Below are 21402 nucleotides of genomic sequence, written 5' to 3' on the forward strand. Positions count from 1 at the left end.
GACTGCGGGGAGTATGGAGCGGAGCACCGGGGACACTGACTACGGGGAGCGGGGAGTATGGAGCGGCGGCGGACACTCTGACTGTAAGGGAGGGACTAATCGGACTGTGCCCGTCGCTGATTGGTCGCGGCAGCCATGACAGGCAGCTGCCGAGACCAATCAGCGACGCGGGATTTCCATTACGGAAGTTGAGGACAGAAAGACGGAAGTACCCCTTAGACAATTATATATATAGATTAAGCTTAAGATTGATAGGGGTGCCAAAACTTTTTCATATAACTGTATATGTGCCTACGAGGCTGTTGCATTCAGCTCAAGAGACACAAGACCAGTCCATACTTGCATAAAAAAACTGCAAAAACACTTCCATTACGGAAGTTGAGGACAGAAAGACGGAAGTACCCCTTAGACAATTATATATATAGATTAAGCTTAAGATTAATAGGGGTGCCCAAACTTTTTCATATAACTGTATACGTGCCTACGAGGCTGTTGCATTCAGCTCAAGAGACACAAGACCAGTCCATACTTGCATAAAAAAACTGCAAAAACACTGTGTGTGAATATAGCCTTAAGCTCCAACCGACTGCAGTAGTTTTCATCCTCTTTGTCTTTGACAACATCATTAGATCTTCGAGTTAGAAACTGATATCACACTACACTCTGAACAACCTCTTGGAAGACTTTCATTCTATCTCTCATTTTGGAAATATCGTCCTAGATCATTTACTATCAAAAGTCAATCATGTAACACTTCACACCCTACTTACTTCTGAGTTTTGGTAGTAAGTTCCATGGGTCGCCCCATATCTCGTTGTCCCAATTCAAAATTAGGGTCAAAGTATTCATCTGGAGTGATGGCTGTTGGGTTAGTCTGGCTAAAAGTCTGGGTAATTAATGTCTGCTATAAAAAAAAGAAGGAAATGTTAAAATTATACACAAAAAAAGACCATAGTGTATTGTGTACATATATAAAGAACATCTCTTTACCTCTTTAGGCTATGTACACACGCTGCGGATTTTGCTGCAGATCCGCAGCGGATTGGCAGCTGCGGATTCGCAGCAGTATTCCATGAGCTTACAATACCATGTAAACCTATGGAAAACAAAATCCGCAGTGCACATGCTGCAGAAAAAAAACGCGTGGAAACGTAGCGTTGTTTATTCCGCAGCATGTCAATTCTTTGTGCGGATTCCGCAGCGGTTTACGCCTGCTCCATAATAGGAATCGGCATTTGTAAAACCGCAGGTGGAATCCGCACAAAATCAGCAAAAAAAATTGTGGTAAATCCGCGGTAATTCCTTAACGATGATAAGGTGCTATCCGAGCACGCTCTTGTCCTAATCGAGTATTTTCGGCTTGTTTGTTAGGCAATCCCTGCATGTGTTGTCAAGCATGTTTTCGAGCACACCAAAAATACTTGATTATGACAGGACATGCTCGGATAACACCTTATCCAAGAACGCTCACTCATCTCTACTGGCGCCCTCACTGTTCAGTTGCAGAACTGCATATTACAGCTCTGTCACCTATATAGCTTCCACGTAAAAGTATTGCTGGACCTGTCTTTGAAAGAGCTACATGCACATATAAATAATTGTTTTTTGGTGGGGACATGAGGCGAAATCCTACTGACAAATTTGCTTTAAGGCCGGGGTCACGCTTGCGAGTGCAATGCGAGAACTCGCATGAGTCTCTCGCATCAATACCCGGCACTCGGGAATGGAGCGTTGAGCTGCATAGAAATACATGCCTCTGCACGCTTCGGTCCCAAGTGACGGCGGCAGTGCCGGGTATTGATGCGATAGACTCTTGCGAGTTCCTCGCATTGCACTCGCAAGTGTGACACCGGCCTAAAAGAAAAAATAAAAAGATTGATAAAAACTGATACCAGAAGCCAAAAACAAAAATTGAAAAGAAACCGGAAATGATGATGAATTGGACCCATAAAGACTACTGCAGTCTCAGAATTCATTAAACCCCTAAATAGTGTACCTCTGCAAATCAGATGTTGTCTCAAACAATCATAGTTTTCATTAGTTGCATCGGGTGCCTTAGATAAAACACATCAAATACCTGGAGGACTGGCTAGGGAATTGTTGACTGTGATGTTTGATTGCGTGTTAAGGTACCGTCACACATAACGATATCATTAACGATATCGTTGCTTTTTGTGACGTAGCAACGATAAAAAGAAAGCATTTGCACTACTAAAGCAGGATGGCACCATTGAAGCTCTAAAAAACTATAGGGAGAAAAATACTTTATCTAAAAAACTAATTAAAGCTGCCAAAAAGGAAAGAGAGAAGCACATTGCTAAGGAGAGTAAAACTAATCCCAAACTGTTCTTCAACTATATCAATAGTAAAAGAATAAAAACTGAAAATGTAGGCCCCTTAAAAAATAGTGAGGAAAGAATGGTTGTAGATGACGAAGAAAAAGCTAACATATTAAACACCTTCTTCTCCACGGTATTCACGGTGGAAAATGAAATGCTAGGTGAAATCCCAAGAAACAATGAAAACCCTATATTAAGGGTCACCAATCTAACCCAAGAAGAGGTGCGAAACCGGCTAAATAAGATTAAAATAGATAAATCTCCGGGTCCGGATGGCATACACCCACGAGTACTAAGAGAACTAAGTAATGTAATAGATAAACCATTATTTCTTATTTTTAGGGACTCTATAGCGACAGGGTCTGTTCCGCAGGATTGGCGCATAGCAAATGTGGTGCCAATATTCAAAAAGGGCTCTAAAAGTGAACCTGGAAATTATAGGCCAGTAAGTCTAACCTCTATTGTTGGTAAAATATTTGAAGGGTTTCTGAGGGATGTTATTCTGGATTATCTCAATGAGAATAACTGTTTAACTCCATATCAGCATGGGTTTATGAGAAATCGCTCCTGTCAAACCAATCTAATCAGTTTTTATGAAGAGGTAAGCTATAGGCTGGACCACGGTGAGTCATTGGACGTGGTATATCTCGATTTTTCCAAAGCGTTTGATACCGTGCCGCACAAGAGGTTGGTACACAAAATGAGAATGCTTGGTCTGGGGGAAAATGTGTGTAAATGGGTTAGTAACTGGCTTAGTGATAGAAAGCAGAGGGTGGTTATAAATGGTATAGTCTCTAACTGGGTCGCTGTGACCAGTGGGGTACCGCAGGGGTCAGTATTGGGACCTGTTCTCTTCAACATATTCATTAATGATCTGGTAGAAGGTTTACACAGTAAAATATCGATATTTGCAGATGATACAAAACTATGTAAAGCAGTTAATACAAGAGAAGATAGTATTCTGCTACAGATGGATCTGGATTAGTTGGAAACTTGGGCTGAAAGGTGGCAGATGAGGTTTAACAATGATAAATGTAAGGTTATACACATGGGAAGAAGGAATCAATATCACCATTACACACTGAATGGGAAACCACTGGGTAAATCTGACAGGGAGAAGGACTTGGGGATCCTAGTTAATGATAAACTTACCTGGAGCAGCCAGTGCCAGGCAGCAGCTGCCAAGGCAAACAGGATCATGGGGTGCATTAAAAGAGGTCTGGATACACATGATGAGAGCATTATACTGCCTCTGTACAAATCCCTAGTTAGACCGCACATGGAGTACTGTGTCCAGTTTTGGGCACCGGTGCTCAGGAAGGATATAATGGAACTAGAGAGAGTACAAAGGAGGGCAACAAAATTAATAAAGGGGATGGCAGAACTACAATACCCATATAGATTAGCGAAATTAGGATTATTTAGTCTAGAAAAAAGACGACTGAGGGGCGATCTAATAACCATGTATAAGTATATAAGGGGACAATACAAATATCTCGCTGAGGATCTGTTTATACCAAGGAAGGTGACGGGCACAAGGGGGCATTCTTTGCGTCTGGAGGAGAGAAGGTTTTTCCACCAACATAGAAGAGGATTCTTTACTGTTAGGGCAGTGAGAATCTGGAATTGCTTGCCTGAGGAGGTGGTGATGGCGAACTCAGTTGAGGGGTTCAAGAGAGGCCTTGATGTCTTCCTGGAGCAGAACAATATTGTATCATACAATTAGGTTCTGTAGAAGGACGTAGATCTGGGGATTTATTATGATGGAATATAGGCTGAACTGGATGGACAAATGTCTTTTTTCGGCCTTACTAACTATGTTACTATGTTACTATGTTAAGGAAATCGTTATGTGTGACAGCGACCAACGATCAGGCCCCTGCTGGGAGATCGTTGGTCGCTGAGGAAAGTCCAGAACTTTATTTCGTCGCTGGATCTCCCGCTGACATCGCTGGATCGGCGTGTGTGACGCCGATCCAGCGATGTCTTCACTGGTAACCAGGGTAAACATCGCAGGGCCGCGCTTAGTAACCCGATGTTTACCCTGGTTACCAGCGTAAACGTTAAAAAAACAAACACTACATACTTACCTTCAGCTGTCTGTCCCCGGCGCTGTGCTTCTCTGCACTCCTCCTGCATCCTGTGTCAGCGCCGGCCAGCCGGAAAGCAGAGCGGTGACGTCACCGCTCTGCTTTAAGGCTGACCGGCGCTGACAGTGCAGAGGAAAGCAGAGCGCAGGGGGACAGACAGCGGAAGGTAAGTATGTAGTGTTTGTTTTTTTAACGTTTACGCTGGTAACCATGGTAAACATCGGGTTACTAAGCGCGGCCCTGCGCTTAGTAACCCGATGTTTACCCTGGTTACCGGGGACCTCGGGATCGTTGGTCGCTGGAGAGCTGTCTGTGTGACAGCTCTCCAGCGACCAAACAGCGACGCTGCAGCGATCGACATCGTTGTCGGTATCGCTGCAGCATCGCTGAGTGTGAAGGTACCTTTAGAACTATGGATAACTCAGGAATGGGTTGAGTAATTTTAATTGCATCTGAATATCATGTCTCCCTCCACTTGTTCTTCACAAATGAATACATAACGCCATTTGATTTTTTATGGTCTGTTGTGTATCAGTGTCACAGTTCCCTATGACAGAAAGTGTATTCATGGCAGCTTATGTTTCCAGAAATGAGAAGAATAATTGTACATTTGAGCTGCCATCTCGTAGATGTCAGAGGTGATGTGTCGTTTTTCTATTCTGTCACTCTTTGCGGGTTTGCTATTTCTTATAACTCACTGTGAGAGAAGTGAGAGCTGTATTGGCAGTCACACACATTGGCACCATGAAGGCAATTCTGATTTTCATATACAATTAAATACTATTAGACATTCACCATAGGACTCAGTCAGCGGTACAGCAGGCTGGCATAGGATCAGATGATGGCTGTGGAGCTTTGCCAGGCATTTCTACAATTAAACCACTCTTTGTATTTTGAGAAGTAAATTGTGTTTCAATTTGGGGGATAGGAATTCCCCGATGTGTTAATGAAAGCCAAGAGATGCAAATGAATTTGAAGGATCTTCTAGTAACTGAGGGATGTGTCTATTAGATCTATCGGTATACATTTCGCTCAGAAATATAGTTCTATCATTTTCATGTCAACATATTATTGATGAATAGTGCTGCATTGCTCGGGCTTTGTTCACACTAACATTAAGGACACATTCATCCATTCAGTATTTTACATAAGTACGGTAAGCCAAAATCAGAAGTGGAACAATCAGAAAAAAGTATAATAAAAACATGTCACCACTTCAGCATTTATCACCCACTCCTGGTTTTGGCTTACAAATACTGATGTAAAATACTGACCAAATACTGATGTAAAATACTGAAAGTGTGAATGCGGACTTTGTTTTGGAGGCAGTGAAGAATTACATATTTTTGAAGTGAAAATTGATTTAGGAAACGCATATGTGTTTATAGCCTTTTTCAGGCGGATTTCCATGAAATGAGTGTCATAAGATCCAAACGATATTGATGTTTCGTCTAATGTCACATCTTATCTGCTTCAAGGTTAGGAAACCCTGAAGAGATTAAAAGAAATAATATGTTCATTCTTCAGATGGCTTCCGCTATGAAATACTTAAAAGCACAGTGCTAAAGGCTTTGTTGCAAAAATGTCTAAATAGATGCAGGCAAAATTGCTTGGAGAAAATGACCGCCACTGCTTTCCTGATGTGGATTATTAGCCTTAAAACTCCCAGCCGATGCGCCAGTGTCTAAAAGATGGGAAGTTTTTCTTTTCTTGAAGTAGTTTTGAAGACTTTTTCCGCATTTTAGAACTATTTTGCAGCCTTTTGATGTGACAGAGTCTAGTTTTGCAGTCCGGATGAGGATCCACCAGGAGTCGTTTCAAAAAATGACTTCCACTATTTTTTTATCATCAGGCAGTTTCCAGAACTTTAATTTACGTTCCCATAATGAGTTTTTGATGCTGTGTATTTTCACTGTGCAAAACCGCAGCATCTTACAGCTCCAGCAAAATGGATTGGATTTCTCTAATGTTATGGCCATTAGGCTTTTTTTGGGTAATTCGGGCAGTTAATTCTGGGTTTTTACTGTGTCATATCTTAATTTTGGGCTTCTTTACTGTGTGATATGATATTGTTGTGATATTACTGTATACTGTAGTGATATTACTACATTAGAGTTGCAGCATCCGTATATTTGTGTGTGTGTATATATATATATATATATATATATATATATATATATTTTATAGTTGCCAGCTTGGGTATAAATATATATGTATGTTATAGACTGCAGACTTGTGTGTGTGTGTAATAAATATCCTTTACTGATACATGGTTTTGTCTCAGTTAGTAGATAGTATAGGGAAAAGATAACGTTGAGGCATTATTAAGTGGATATTAATCTACTATATAATTATCTAAGGGTCACTTCCGTCTGTCTGTCCTTCTGTTATGGTTATTCATTCGCTTATTGGTCTCGCCAGCTGCCTGTCATAGCTGCCGGGACCAATCAGCGACGGGCAAAGTCCGGAAAAAAATGGCCGCCCTCTACTCCCCGCAGTCAGTGCCTGTCGCTTGCATACTCCCCTCCAGTCACCGCTAACACAGGGTTCATGCCGGCGGTAATGGACCGCGTTATGCTGCGGGTAACGCACTCCGTTACCGCCGCTATTAACCCTGTGTGTCCCCAACTTTTTACTATTAACGCTGCCTATGCGGCATCAATAGTAAAAAATGTAATGTTAAAAATAATAAAAAATAAATAAATAAACCTGCTATACTCACCCTCTGTAGTCCGCTGAGCCGCTCCCGCCGGCCGCCATCTTCCGCTGCAGTTTCCGGTGGCAAAGATGGTATGGCAGAAGGACCTGCCATGACGTCACGGTCATGTGACCGCAACGTCATCAAAGGCCCTACGCGCCTGCGCTAGAAAGACCTGCCATGACATCACGGTCATGTGACCGCGACGTCATCACAGGTCCTGCGCCCATACCAACGCTGGGTCCGGAAGCTGCCGTGGACTACAAGGGGCCTTTGGAAAGGTGAGTATATGTTTATTTTTTATTTTTTCACCTGTGACAAACCTGGCTGGGCAATATACTACGTGGCTCTGTGCTGTATACTACGTGACTGGGCAATATACTACGTAACTGGCCAATATACTACATGACTGGGCAATATACTACGTGGCTGCGCAATATACTACATCACTGGGCAATATACTACGTGGCTGGGCAATATACTACGTGGCTGGGCAATATACTATGTCACAGCAATATACTACGTCACTGGACAACATACTACGTGTCTGGGCAATATACTACGTGGCTGGACAATATACTACGTCACTGGGCAATATACTATGTCACTGGGCAATATACTACATGGCTGGGCAATATACTATGTGGCTGGGCAATAAACTACGTCACTGGGCAATATACTACATGGCTGGGCAATATACTACGTGACTGGGCAATATACTACGTGGCTGAGCAATATTCTATGTGGCTGGGCAATATACTACGTGGGCTGTGCAATATACTATGTGGACATGCATATTCTAGAATACCCGATGCAATAGAATCGGGCCACCATCTAGTTATTAATTAATAGTTAATATCGGACCTCAATAGAGGTGTAAGGAGAGTTTCTCCTTTGATAACTATTAGATTTAGTAATTTGTAGAGGGGAAACCCATCCTTTTACACACTCAGACCAATGCTTCCATCAGCCGTATATTTCTCGACCGTATTTAATTGGCTGAGAAAATCGCAGAATGCTGCGATTGTCAGTGTATTCCTCCAAAAATACGCCAATGAATGTCTATGGGGGCGAGAAAAATACGGATTACACACGGACCACGCGTCTGCCTTGCAAAAAATATGCACCGGTGTCCTATAGAAAAGCCGGTAATTCAGTACGGTGTACAGTAAAATTACACTGACAGGTTAGAATAGGATAAAATAAATGTCTATACATAGGATAGGTATATACATATGTCATTGACACACACATATATACTGTGTATATATGTGTATATATATATATATTTATATATATATATACTAGATGGTGGCCCGATTCTAACGCATCGGGTATTCTAGAATATGCATGTCCTCGTAGTATATTGCCCAGTCACATAGTATATTGCCCAGCCACATACTATATTGCCCAGCCACGTACTATATTGCCCAGCCACGTACTATAGTGCCCAGTCACGTAGTATATTGGCCAGCCACGTAGTATATTGGCCAGCCACGTAATATATTGCCCAGCCACGTAGTATATTGCCCAGCCACATAGTATATTGCCCAGCCATGTAGTATATTGCCCAGCCACTTAGTATATTGCCCAGTCACTTAGTATATTGCCCAGTGACGTAGTATATTGCCCAGTCACGTAGTATACAGCACAGAGCCACGTAGTATATTGCCCAGCCATGTAGTATATTGCACAGCGACGTAGTATATTGCCCAGCCACGTAGTATATTGCCCAGCCACATAGTATATTGCCCAGTCACGTAGTATATTGCCCAGTCACGTAGTATATTGCACAGTCACATAATATACAGCACAGAGCCACGTAGTATATTGCACAGCGACGTAGTATATTGCACAGCGACGTAGTATATAGCACAGAGCCACGTAGTATATTGCCCAGCCAGGTAGTATATTGCCCAGTTACGTATGTAACAGGTTAAAAAATAAAAAAGAAACATACTCACCATCCGAAGAGCCCGTTGTAGTTCCGGCGCTTGTGTGCGGTGTCCGGTCCCAGGATTGGTATGAGCGCAGGACCTTCCATGACGTCGCGGTCACATGACCATGACGTCGCGGTCACATGACCATGACGTCATGGACGGTCCTTCTCCCATAGCATCTTTGGAAGCGGAACCTGCCGCTTGCAGTGCCGAGGAGAGGATGCGACGGCGGACGGTGAGAATACGTTTTTATTATTATTATTATTTTTAACATTAGATCGTTTTACTATTGATGCTGCATACGCAGCATCAATAGTAAAAAGTTGGGGGGACACAGGGTTAATAGCGGCGGTAACGGAGTGCGTTACCTGAGGCATAACGCGGTCCGTTACCGCTGGCATTAACCCTGTGTTAGCGGTGACCGGAGGGGAGTATGTGAGCGACAGGCACTGACTGCGGGGAGTAAGGAGCGGCCATTTTCTTCCGGACTGTGCCCGTCTCCATTATTAAGCAGGCTTAATGTCACCTTACAATAGCAAGGTGACATTAACCCCTTATTACCCCCATATCTCACTGTTACAGGGGAGTGGGAAGAGAGTGGCTAAGTGCCAGAATAGGAGCATCTTACAGATGTGCCTTTTCTGGGGTGGCTGGGGGCAGATGTTTTTAGCCAGGGGGGGCAATAATCATGGTCCCTCTCTAGGCTATTAATATCTGCCCTCAGTCACTGGCTTTCCCACTCTGGCGGAGAAAATTGCGCGGGAGCCCACGCCAGTTTTTTTCCCGTGATTTAACCCTTTATTTTAACATCTAGAGCTCCAAAATTTTGCACACACAAACTACTAACATTATTAGTGAGGAATATGTAAAAATATAACGTTTATGAAATGGTTTACTGTATGTAAACCATGCCTCATATCCTGTCGGGTTTGGTAGGACTTAGCAAAAGCTGGCAATTGAATTACCGGCTTTTATGTTATCTAGCTCTGTATTAAATATAAATATATATATGTGTCTCACTGACTGATATAGACTGTATATATGTTTTCACGAATATTTGAGCCCATGGATCCATTTTATGTCCATTTTGCAAGCCGGCAAGAAAATCTCGCCATACGGATGACACACGAATACTTTTTGGTGAAAAAATCGCATCTCGCATTGAATACGGATCACTGTTCAGGAACTTTTCTGCGTATCTCGGCCGTAAAAAACGGACAGTATTTTTATACGTTAGGTCGGACCTGGCCTTAGAAATCAGCTTGTTAATTTCTCTTACGGGTATGCTGAGTTTTATGTCCATAGAATTGCATTCGATGCAAAAAAAACCCTCATATGCCTCTTTAGTGTGTTTCTGCACATGACTGTATTAATAAAGTTTTGTCAAAGCCAAATACTGGGAAGTATCAAAAACAAAGCAGATTGATTTAAAACATATATCAAAAAGATACAAAAACAGCAGCGTCAAAACTTCAATTAAAACGCATGTAAAAAAACCGCTCTCAAAAACGCAATAAATAAAATACAAGTAGCCTAATTTTGCTAGTAGGTGCAGAAATGCTGCAACATCAAAAACTGACAGAAAACTAATTGTACAAATGTACATTTTTTAGGCCAGAGTCACATTAAACGTGTGAAAAATTGGTCCGAGTCTCCCTGCTGAGAGTCACACGAGTGTCATGTGAGTGTCATGTCAGTACAATCCGATTTTTCACAACAAGCATCCGATTTAGGCCCGCGTCACACTACCGTAGAATACGGGCGATTGCCATGTGAGAAAACATTTTGTTTGTTTTTTAAAAGAAGTACTCCCAGCAAAGTTTTTATCCTCTTAACATATTGCAATTATAATATTATATAGCACTGTGTACTGACAATTGCTCATATTGTCTTTCTACTAAATTAATTCTTCTCTTTTCTCGGCTCTATGTAGAAACCGACAGTCTTTTCCCTGCATGAATTATCATCTTCTTCAACTCCTGACCCAGCTGCTCCACTCCTCCTCCTGCCAGGGAATTTGCAGTTAGGTGAAATTGTAGTTCTAATGATGACTCATACAGGGAGAGGAGACATTCTGTTTATACACAGAGCTTAGAAAGAATCAGCTAGTCAGTTTTTAATCATGTGATGTCATAGACCTAATGGAAAAGACTGTAGACTGTGAGCCCTCGCGGGCAGGGTCCTCTCTCCTACTGTACTTGTGTGTGCCCAATTGCTCATGTTTATTGTGCTCGTCTATATTTGCCCCTTTCACATTTAAAGCGCCATGGAATAAATGGCGCTATATAAATGTACAGGGTGGTCCAAAAGTAGGTGGTCCAAAAGTAGGTGGACCAAAAGCAGGTGGGCAGAAAATAATAACATTTATTTTGATCTTTATATAAAATTATATTTATTAACACAAGCATAACATTGACAATTACATTTTATTCTGAACAATAATACAAAAGCCCTTAAATTTTATCAACGCAGGTGCTCAAACTGTTTTCCGTCACAATTTGCACAGCTTTGAAGTCTGCCTCTTACGCTTCGACAAACATTTTTGCACAAGGCTCTTTGGGTATTAATTTCTTGAAATGCATCTCTTATGTAATTTTTCAAATCACTGACACTTTTTGGTTTTCGACTATAAACTTTGTCCTTGAGTACCCCCCAAAAGGAAAAATCCATTGGGGTCAAGTCTGGTGAACATGCTGGCCAATCAAGTGGGCCTTTTCGGCCAATCCATTTATTAGGAAATGTTTCATCAAGATACTCGCGGACGACTCTTGAATAATGTGGAGGGGCCCCATCTTGTTGGAAATAAAGGTCATTTGAATTAGGTTGTTGCTGTAACTGGGGAACAACTTGATTCATTAGAATTTCGAAAAAACTTATCTCCTGTGACTGTTCCATACAAATAAAAAAAATTGTCCAGAAGCACCAAAACTTGAAATACCACCCCGAACAGTGACACCAGGCTCATTTAGTTGTTGCTCTAATGTTAAATGCATGTTCTCATTATAACAGTAAATACAATTATGTTTGTTACTATGGCCAGATAATTTGAAAGAAGCTTCATCACTCCACATAATGTTATCTAAAATTACTGGAGTTTCTTCAATTTCGTTAAGCATAATCTCACAAAATTGCAGCCGCCTGTCTGGATCATCCTCCAATAAACCATGAATTAGACGTGGACTTATCGTTTCCACCCAATAGATTTCAGGATTCGCATGATGGAAGCTCGTGAAATTCTCAATTCTAAAGAGACTCTTCTGGTGGACTTTTTTGGACTCTGAACAACTGTTTCAGCAACAAGTTGTTTATTATTTTCTGTACAGGCTGTTTTGGGTCGACCCGTTTTTGAAGCATTAAGGATTGAGCCAGTGGCTTAGAATTTATAAATGTTTTGTCTCTTTGGGGCTTGAGTACCAAATGTTTCAACCCAATTTGCTCTAACTGTTTCAGCATTTTGAGATTTCCAATACCCTTTTAAAATCCATTTTCTTTGATCTGTATTTATCATTTGCCATTCTGGGTTATCTGAATTATCTGAAAAGAAAACAGATTTGGAGGAGATTTATCTGTGAAAACTGGCTTAGTTGCCCTTACCAACCAATCAGATTTCACCTTTCATTTTCCAAAGAGTCTGTGAAGAATGAAAAGTGGAATCTGATTGGTTGCTAAGGGCAATAATTCAGTTTCACTTTACACCATGTTTGATAAATCTCCCCCTTCATAACCCTATTACACATACTGTCCACCTACTTTTGGACCACCCTGTATAATAATAATAATAATAATAATAATAATAATAATAATAATAATAAAAAAGAGAAGCATTAGCTGGCTAGAAATGCAAAATGAACTATTATCTAAAGGAAAATCTGTCTTTACTTAAAAATTCCACATTTTCTTGGTGCACAATATCTTCTCTTTTGTTTCATTGCTATATATCAAGTAAAGTCAAGTGCAACGTCTCTGTCTTCATCTAGAGGTAATTTCAGATCTTCAGGATACAATTATTGATAGCCGTCAGACACAAGGCTGCTATAAGCGCCTTCTGCCACACCAGGTATTGATCTGCACTTAATCCTTATTTCAGAGAGACAGCTCACACAATCTTTTTAAGTATAGTCACACAGCAGAGGCGAGGAAAGGAACAACTCCGACATTGATTGCTATCAAGGCTTCAGCAATCACAAATAATACTCACCCCATTGTTTGGTCCCACATGCTGCTCAGCTATCCCCAGGAATGACTGCAAAGGGGTTTTACTACCTGGAAAAAAAATTGAGAAGTCGTATCACAAATGGTGATGGACCTGACATTTTCATACCTACAACTGTGGCTAAAATATAGCCTTTCATATCCTGTAGAAAGCATTATTTTTTCTAAGGGATTATGAGGGTTGTCAGATTTTTGGTCTGTTACCAAGAGATAAACCAATTTGAATATTATGAGGATTTTTTTTAGCAATTTTTTGTACTAAAGCAAAACTTTACTTTAGGTATATATATGACAGATCTGCATTCACTACAATCTGTCATGGCCGAAAATGTTGGCATCCTCAAAATTGTTCCAGAAAATGAAGTAATTCTCCAAGAAAATTATTGCAATTACACATGTTTTGCTATATACATGTTTATTTCCTTTGTGTGTATTGAAACAACACAAAAAAAACAGAGGGGAAACAAGGCAAATTGGACATAATATCAAACAAAACCCCAAAAATCGGCCGGACAAAATTGTTGGAACCTTTCCAAACTTGTGGGTAAGCGACTTTGTTTCAAGCATGTGATGCCCATTCAAACTCACCTGTGCCCTGGTGTGGGCAATATGAAAGACATACAGTAAGCATGGAGAACAGAAAAAGGAGAAGAGTACTGTGTGTAAAAAAAATTTTAAGGTGTCCGTGATTTCTTTGAAGCTGAAGAAACTTATACAGAATATTTTGACTGTAATTATCATTTTACAGTGAATTCAGGTGATGTCTTCTTGCCAGAATTATAGGCTGTATATATGGATCACTTATCATAATGATTTATTATAGTTATTCTAGTGCTTCATCTTCCATTTTACAGGCAGCCACTTATGGGGGAAGGGCAGTACAGCTGAGCTGACAGTTTTGTGAGAAGACAACTGCAAATGTGCTTTGAGTGTTTGTAATAAGACAACATGCAACTCTGCTGTACTGTGCTAGTTATGATAATAATAATAATTTTTATTTATATAACGCCAACATATTCCGCAGCACTTTAGTTATAATCAGGCGCAGCTCTGCAGCAGCGCCTACAGAACTATGAGAGGACAATCGCTGCTGTAAATGTGTGTGTTAGCTCTGCTGTACTGTATTCTCCCTAATCTTACTGCAGAGCTGTATGTGATCATGAGAGCAGACTGTCAATCACTGCACATCACATTGGTAATGCAACTTTAATATAAAACAATCTCTGGAGGCAGATTCTCATGTCCGACCCATAGATCTTAACAGCTCATTTACATACGGTCATGGCCAAAAGTATTGACACCCCTGCAATTCTGTCAGATAATACTCAGTTTCTTCACAAATCACAAATTCTTTGGTATTATTATCTTCATTTAATTTGTCTTAAATGAAAAAACACAAAAGAGAATGAAGCAAAAAGCAAAACATTGATCATTTCACACAAAACTCCAAAAATGGGCCAGACAAAAGTATTGGCACCCTCGGCCTAATACTTGGTTGCACAACCTTTAGCCAAAATAACTGTGACCAACCGCTTCCGGTAACCATCAATGAGTTTCTTACAATGCTCTGCTGGAATTTTAGACCATTCTTCTTTGGCAAACTGCTCCAGGTCCCTGATTGTTATGAACAGGTAATTCAGAACCACAATGGACATTAAAGTTCAGAGCACACAAAGTCACCTGACAATTACCAAAAACATTGGACGAGCTCTGAGACGTGGGAACTCTGCTGACCGCAATCCCTAATCCTATCACACCACACTAGAGGTAGCCGTGGATTGCGCCTAACGCTCCCTATGCAACTTGGCACAGCCTGAGAAACTAACTAGCCCTGAAGATAGAAAAATAAGCCTACCTTGCCTCAGAGAAATTCCCCAAAGGAAAAGGCAGCCCCCCACATATAATGACTGTGAGTAAAGATGAAAACACAAACACAGAGATGAAAGAGATTTAGCAAAGTGAGGCCCGACTTACTGAATAGACCGAGGATAGGAAAGATAGCTTTGCGGTCAACACAAAAACCTACAAACAACCACGCAGAGGGGCAAAAAGACCCTCCGCACCGACTAACGGTACGGAGGTGCTCCCTCTGCGTCTCAGAGCTTCCAGCAAGCAAGAAAAACCAATATAGCAAGCTGGACAGAAAAAATAGCAAACAAAAATAACACAAGCAAAACTTAGCTTATGCAGGATAGACAGGCCACAGGAACGATCTAGGAGGAAGCAAGACCAATACTAGAACATTGACTGGAGGCCAGGATCAAAGCACCAGGTGGAGTTAAATAGAGCAGCACCTAACGACTTAACCTCATCACCTGAGGAAGAAAACTCAGAAGCCGAAGCTCGATAGTAGGAGAAAAAATGAACCCCCAAAATGAAATCTTCTGAACACCAAAGAGACACTTTGACCCCTTCACAACCAAAGAATTAGCACGCAGGACCTGGAACACCATTCTGACCTGCTTCACATGAGACTCCCAATCATCCGAGAAGATCACAATATCATCCAAGTATACAATCAGGAATTTATCCAGGTACTCTCGGAAGATGTCATGCATAAAGGACTGAAACACTGATGGAGCATTAGAAAGTCCGAATGGCATAACCAGGTACTCAAAATGGCCTTCGGGCGTATTAAATGCCATTTTCCATTCATCGCCCCGCTTAATACGCACAAGATTATACGCACCACGAAGCTCTATCTTGGTGAACCAACTAGCCCCCTTAATCCGAGCAAACAAATCAGACAGCAGCGGCAAGGGGTACTGAAATTTGACCGTAATTTTATTTAGAAGGCGGTAATCAATACAAGGTCTCAGCGAACCGTCCTTCTTGGCCACAAAAAAGAACCCCGCTCCCAATGGCGACGATGACGGGCGAATATGACCCTTCTCCAAAGACTCCTTCACGTAACTCCGCATAGCGGCGTGCTCAGGTACAGATAAATTAAACAGTCGACCCTTAGGAAACTTACTACCAGGAATCAAATCGATAGCACAATCACAATCCCTATGCGGAGGTAGGGCATTGGACTTGGGCTCATCGAATACATCCCGGTAATCAGACAAGAACTCTGGGACCTCAGAAGGGGTGGATGATGAGATAGACAGAAATGGAACATCACCATGTACCCCCTGACAACCCCAGCTGGACACAGACATTGATTTCCAATCTAATACTGGGTTATGGACTTGTAGCCATGGCAACCCCAACACGACCACATCATGCAGATTATGCAACACCAGAAAGCGAATATCCACCTGGTGCGCAGGAGCCATGCACATGGTCAGCTGGGTCCAATACTGAGGCTTATTCTTGGCCAAAGGCGTAGCATCAATTCCTCTCAATGGAATAGGACACTGCAAGGGCTCCAAGACAAACCCACAGCGCCTAGCAAACTCCAAGTCCATCAAATTCAGGGCAGCGCCTGAATCCACAAATGCCATGACAGAATAGGAAGACAAAGAGCAGATCAAAGTAACGGACAAAAGAAATTTCGACTGTACCGTACCAATGGTGGCAGACCTAGCGAACCGCTTAGTGCGCTTAGGACAATCGGAGATAGCATGAGTGGAATCACCACAGTAGAAACACAGCCCATTCTGACGTCTGTGTTCTTGCCTTTCAGCTCTGGTCAAAGTCCTATCGCACTGCATAGGCTCAGGTTTATGCTCAGATAATACCGCCAAATGGTGCACAGATTTACGCTCGCGCAAGCGTCGACCGATCTGAATGGCCAAAGACATAGACTCATTCAGACCAGCAGGCATAGGAAATCCCACCATGACATCCTTAAGGGCTTCAGAGAGACCCTTTCTGAAAATAGCTGCCAGCGCACATTCATTCCATTGAGTGAGCACGGACCACTTTCTAAACTTCTGACAATAAATCTCTATCTCATCCTGACCCTGACACAGAGCCAGCACATTTTTCTCTGCCTGATACACTGAATTAGGTTCGTCGTACAGCAATCCGAGCGCCAGAAAAAACGCATCAATATTACATAATGCAGGATCTCCTGGCGCAAGGGAAAATGCCCAGTCTTGAGGGTCGCCACGTAATAAAGAAATAATGATCTTAACTTGTTGAACTGGGTCACCAGAGGAGCGGGGTTTCAAAGCCAGAAATAGTTTACAATTATTTTTAAAATTCAAAAACTTAGCTCTATCTCCAGAAAATAACTCAGGAATAGGAATTTTAGGTTCTAACATAGGATTCTGAACCACTAAATCTTGAATATTCTGTACATTTATAGCGAGATTATCCATCAAAGAGAACAGACCTTGAATGTCCATGTCCACACCTGTGTTCTGAACCACCCTGATGTAAAGGGGAAAAGAAAGACAGAACACAGTGCAAAGAAAAAAAAATGGTCTCAGAACTTCTCTTTTCCCTCTATTGAGAAGCATTAGTACTTTTGGCCTCCAGTACTGTTATGAACAGGTAATTCAGAACCACAATGGACATTAAAGTTCAGAGCACACAAAGTGACCTGACAATTACCAAAAACATCGGACGAGCTCTGAGACGTGGGAACTCTGCTGACCGCAATCCCTAATCCTATCACACCACACTAGAGGTAGCCGTGGATTGCGCCTAACGCTCCCTATGCAACTCGGCACAGCCTGAGAAACTAACTAGCCCTGAAGATAGAAAAATAAGCCTACCTTGCCTCAGAGAAATTCCCCAAAGGAAAAGGCAGCCCCCCACATATAATGACTGTGAGTAAAGATGAAAACACAAACACAGAGATGAAAGAGATTTAGCAAAGTGAGGCCCGACTTACTGAATAGACCGAGGATAGGAAAGATAGCTTTGCGGTCAACACAAAAACCTACAAACAACCACGCAGAGGGGCAAAAAGACCCTCCGCACCGACTAACGGTACGGAGGTGCTCCCTCTGCGTCTCAGAGCTTCCAGCAAGCAAGAAAAACCAATATAGCAAGCTGGACAGAAAAAATAGCAAACAAAAATAACACAAGCAAAACTTAGCTTATGCAGGATAGACAGGCCACAGGAACGATCCAGGAGGAAGCAAGACCAATACTAGAACATTGACTGGAGGCCAGGATCAAAGCACCAGGTGGAGTTAAATAGAGCAGCACCTAACGACTTAACCTCATCACCTGAGGAAGGAAACTCAGAAGCCGCAGTACCACTCTCATCCACCAAAGGAAGCTCATAGACAGAACCAGCCGAAGTACCACTCTCGACCACAGGAGGGAGCTTGGCCACAGAATTCACAACACCTGATATTTGAAGGGTGCCTTCTCCAAACTGCCATTTTTAGATCTCTCCACAGGTGTTCTATGGGATTCAGGTCTGGACTCATTGCTGGCCACCTTAGAAGTCTCCAGTGCTTTCTCTCAAATCATTTTCTAGTGCTTTTTGAAGTGTGTTTTGGGTCATTGTCCCGCTGGAAGACCCATGACCTCTGAGGGAGACCCAGCTTTCTCACACTGGTCCCTACATTATGCTGCAAAATTTGTTGGTAGTCTTCAGACTTCATAATGCCATGCACACGGTTAAGCAGTCCAGTGCCAGAGGCAGCAAAGCAACCCCAAAACATCAGGGAACCTCCGCCATGTTTGACTATAGGGACCGTGTTCTTTTCTTTTAATGCCTCTTTTTTCTCCTGTAAACTCTATGTTGATGCCTTTGCCCAAAAAGCTCTACTTTTGTCTCATCTGACCAGAGAACATTCTTCCAAAACGTTTTAGGCTTTTTCAGGTAAGTTTTGGCAAACTCCAGCCTGGCTTTTTTATATCTCGGGGTAAGAAGTGGGGTCTTCCTGGGTCTCCTACCATACAGTCCCTTTTCATTCAGACGCCGACGGATAGTACGGGTTGACACTGTTGTACCCTCGGACTGCAGGGCAGCTTGAACTTGTTTGGATGTTAGTCTAGGTTCTTTATCCAACATCCGCACAATCTTGCGTTGAAATCTCTTGTCAATTTTTCTTTTCCATCCACATCTAGGGAGGTTAGCCACAGTGCCATGGGCTTTAAACTTCTTGATGACACTGCGCACGGTAGACACAGGAACATTCAGGTCTTTGGAGATGGACTTGTAGCCTTTAGATTGCTCATGCTTCCTCACAATTTGGTTTCTCAAGTTCTCAGACAGTTCTTTGGTCTTCTTTCTTTTCTCCATGCTCAATGTGGTACACACAAGGACACAGGACAGAGGTTGAGCCAACTTTAATCCATGTCAACTGGCTGCGAGTGTGATTTAGTTATTGCCAACACCTGTTAGGTGCCACAGGTAAGTTACAGGTGCTGTTAATTACACAAATTAGAGAAGCATCACATGATTTTTCGAACGGTGCCAATACTTTTGTCCACCCCCTTTTTTATATTTGGTGTGGAATTATATCCAATTTGGCTTTAGGACAATTCTTTTTGTGTTTTTTCATTTAAGACAAATTAAATGAAGATAATAATACCAAAGAATTTGTGATTGCAATCATTTTCAGGAAGAAACTGAGTATTATCTGACAGAATTGCAGGGGTGTTAATACTTTTAGCCATGACTGTATATAAGAAAAACATGGACTGTATATAAGAAAAACATGGATTTCTCTGGACTAAGATATCGGATTGCAGATATCAAAGTATCATTATATTTAACTTTCTCCGACCTATATGCCCAAATAGACGAATTAGGAGAGTTGATCCTAGTGACAGAGTCCCTTTAATGTTAATGACTGTGCTGGCAAAGTGCAGACAGCTATAATAATAATTTTTATTTATATAGTGCCAACATATTCCGCAGCATTTCACATTGTGTGTATATATATATATATATATATATATATATATATATATATATATATATACTATAACAAAGTGAACTTTGTACCCTTTGGTTCTAATGGTAATAACCTCTAATGTTGAAAAACTTAAGTTTTATTGTAAGTATACTTTACACATATTCTACCAAAACTGGTAGCAGTTGATACCCAAAAAGTTTGCCTCTTGCCAATAATTTAGAAAAAAATAATCTGACATTCTCTATGGATGCAATGTATCATTTGGTTAAATGTTTGACCCCGCGACAATTGATAAAAAAAATAAGGGTATACGATAACATGTCGCACGACAGCAGTTCTTTGAAAAGTCACTCCACAAAACCATCTGAGCAACTTGTCTGCGCCTTTCATGCTCCTGCTTTAAAGCTGTGATTTTGCTGTAAGTAAATCAGCCAAGTTGCCGACAAGTTGCATGTTACGTGACACTTGTATTGAAACCTATGGTAAGGGAGTTGCATGCAACTTGCAATTCAGCAACAACAAAAATGGAACACATTTGAAAAAAATTGCAACTATGTCACAATCGCCGGTTGCATTGCAATACCTGTTGTGAGTTCTGTTTTTGGGCTCCCTCTGGTGATTACTGATGGTACTGGGTGATTTGTGTTCTGCTGTCTCTGGTGTCCACCTGTTCTTTTAGGATTTGGGAGTTTCCTATTTAACCGAGCTTTCTTGTCATTTCCCCGCCGGCTATCAAGGTTATCAGAGTGTTTTGTTACCTCAGCTTCTGGCTTCAGTAATCTTCAGGACAAGCTAAGTTTTGATTTTCTTGTTCCACGTTTTGCTTTATTTTTGTCTTGTCCAGCTTGCATATAATTGTCTCTTTGCTGCTGGTTGCTTTAGTGGGCTGTAATTGCTCCTCATGTTCCATGAGTTGGAACATGAGTTCAAGTAATTACAGGATGGTTTTTTGAAGGGTTTTTTGCTGACCGCGCAGTTTACTTTTGTATCCTCTGCTATCTAGTTTTAGCGGGCCTCATTTTGCTGAATCTGTTTTCATACTGTGTATGTGCCTTCCTCTCATTTCACCGTCATTATATGTGGGGGGCTGCTATTTCTGTGGGGTATTTCTCTGGAGGCAAGAGAGGTCTGTGTTTCTTCTAATAGGGGAAGTTAGATCTTCGGCTGGTGCGAGACGTCTAGGATCAACGTAGGCACGTTCCCCGGCTATTGTTATTTGTGTGTTCAGGTTTAGGGTCGCGGTCAGCTCAGGTTCCATCACCCTAGAGCTCGTTGGTGCTTGTCCTTTTGTGATTCCCTGCCATTGGAATCATGACAGTATAGCCGGCCAAAATGTTTGGGCTGAAGTAG

At 41.7% G+C, this 21402-nt stretch overlaps 1 protein-coding gene across 5 annotated transcripts in view; it reads right to left on the reverse strand.

The window, feature by feature from the left end:
* Positions 1-21402, reverse strand: part of ANKRD13B (ankyrin repeat domain 13B) — a 265917-nt gene that overhangs the window by 15893 nt on the left and 228622 nt on the right. For 3 of the 5 annotated variants that reach the window (XM_069761171.1, XM_069761169.1, XM_069761173.1), the window contains exons 9-10: positions 13266-13330; positions 771-904 (exon numbers count right to left, since the gene is read on the reverse strand). In XM_069761171.1, coding sequence (XP_069617272.1) covers positions 771-904; positions 13266-13330 — 199 coding nt within the window. The remainder of the gene's footprint in view (positions 1-770; positions 905-13265; positions 13331-21402) is intronic. The other 2 variants (XM_069761172.1, XM_069761170.1) reach the window with 1 other exon arrangement.

Source organism: Ranitomeya imitator, chromosome 3 (assembly GCF_032444005.1).
Source record: "Ranitomeya imitator isolate aRanImi1 chromosome 3, aRanImi1.pri, whole genome shotgun sequence".
NCBI lineage: Eukaryota > Metazoa > Chordata > Amphibia > Anura > Dendrobatidae > Ranitomeya > Ranitomeya imitator.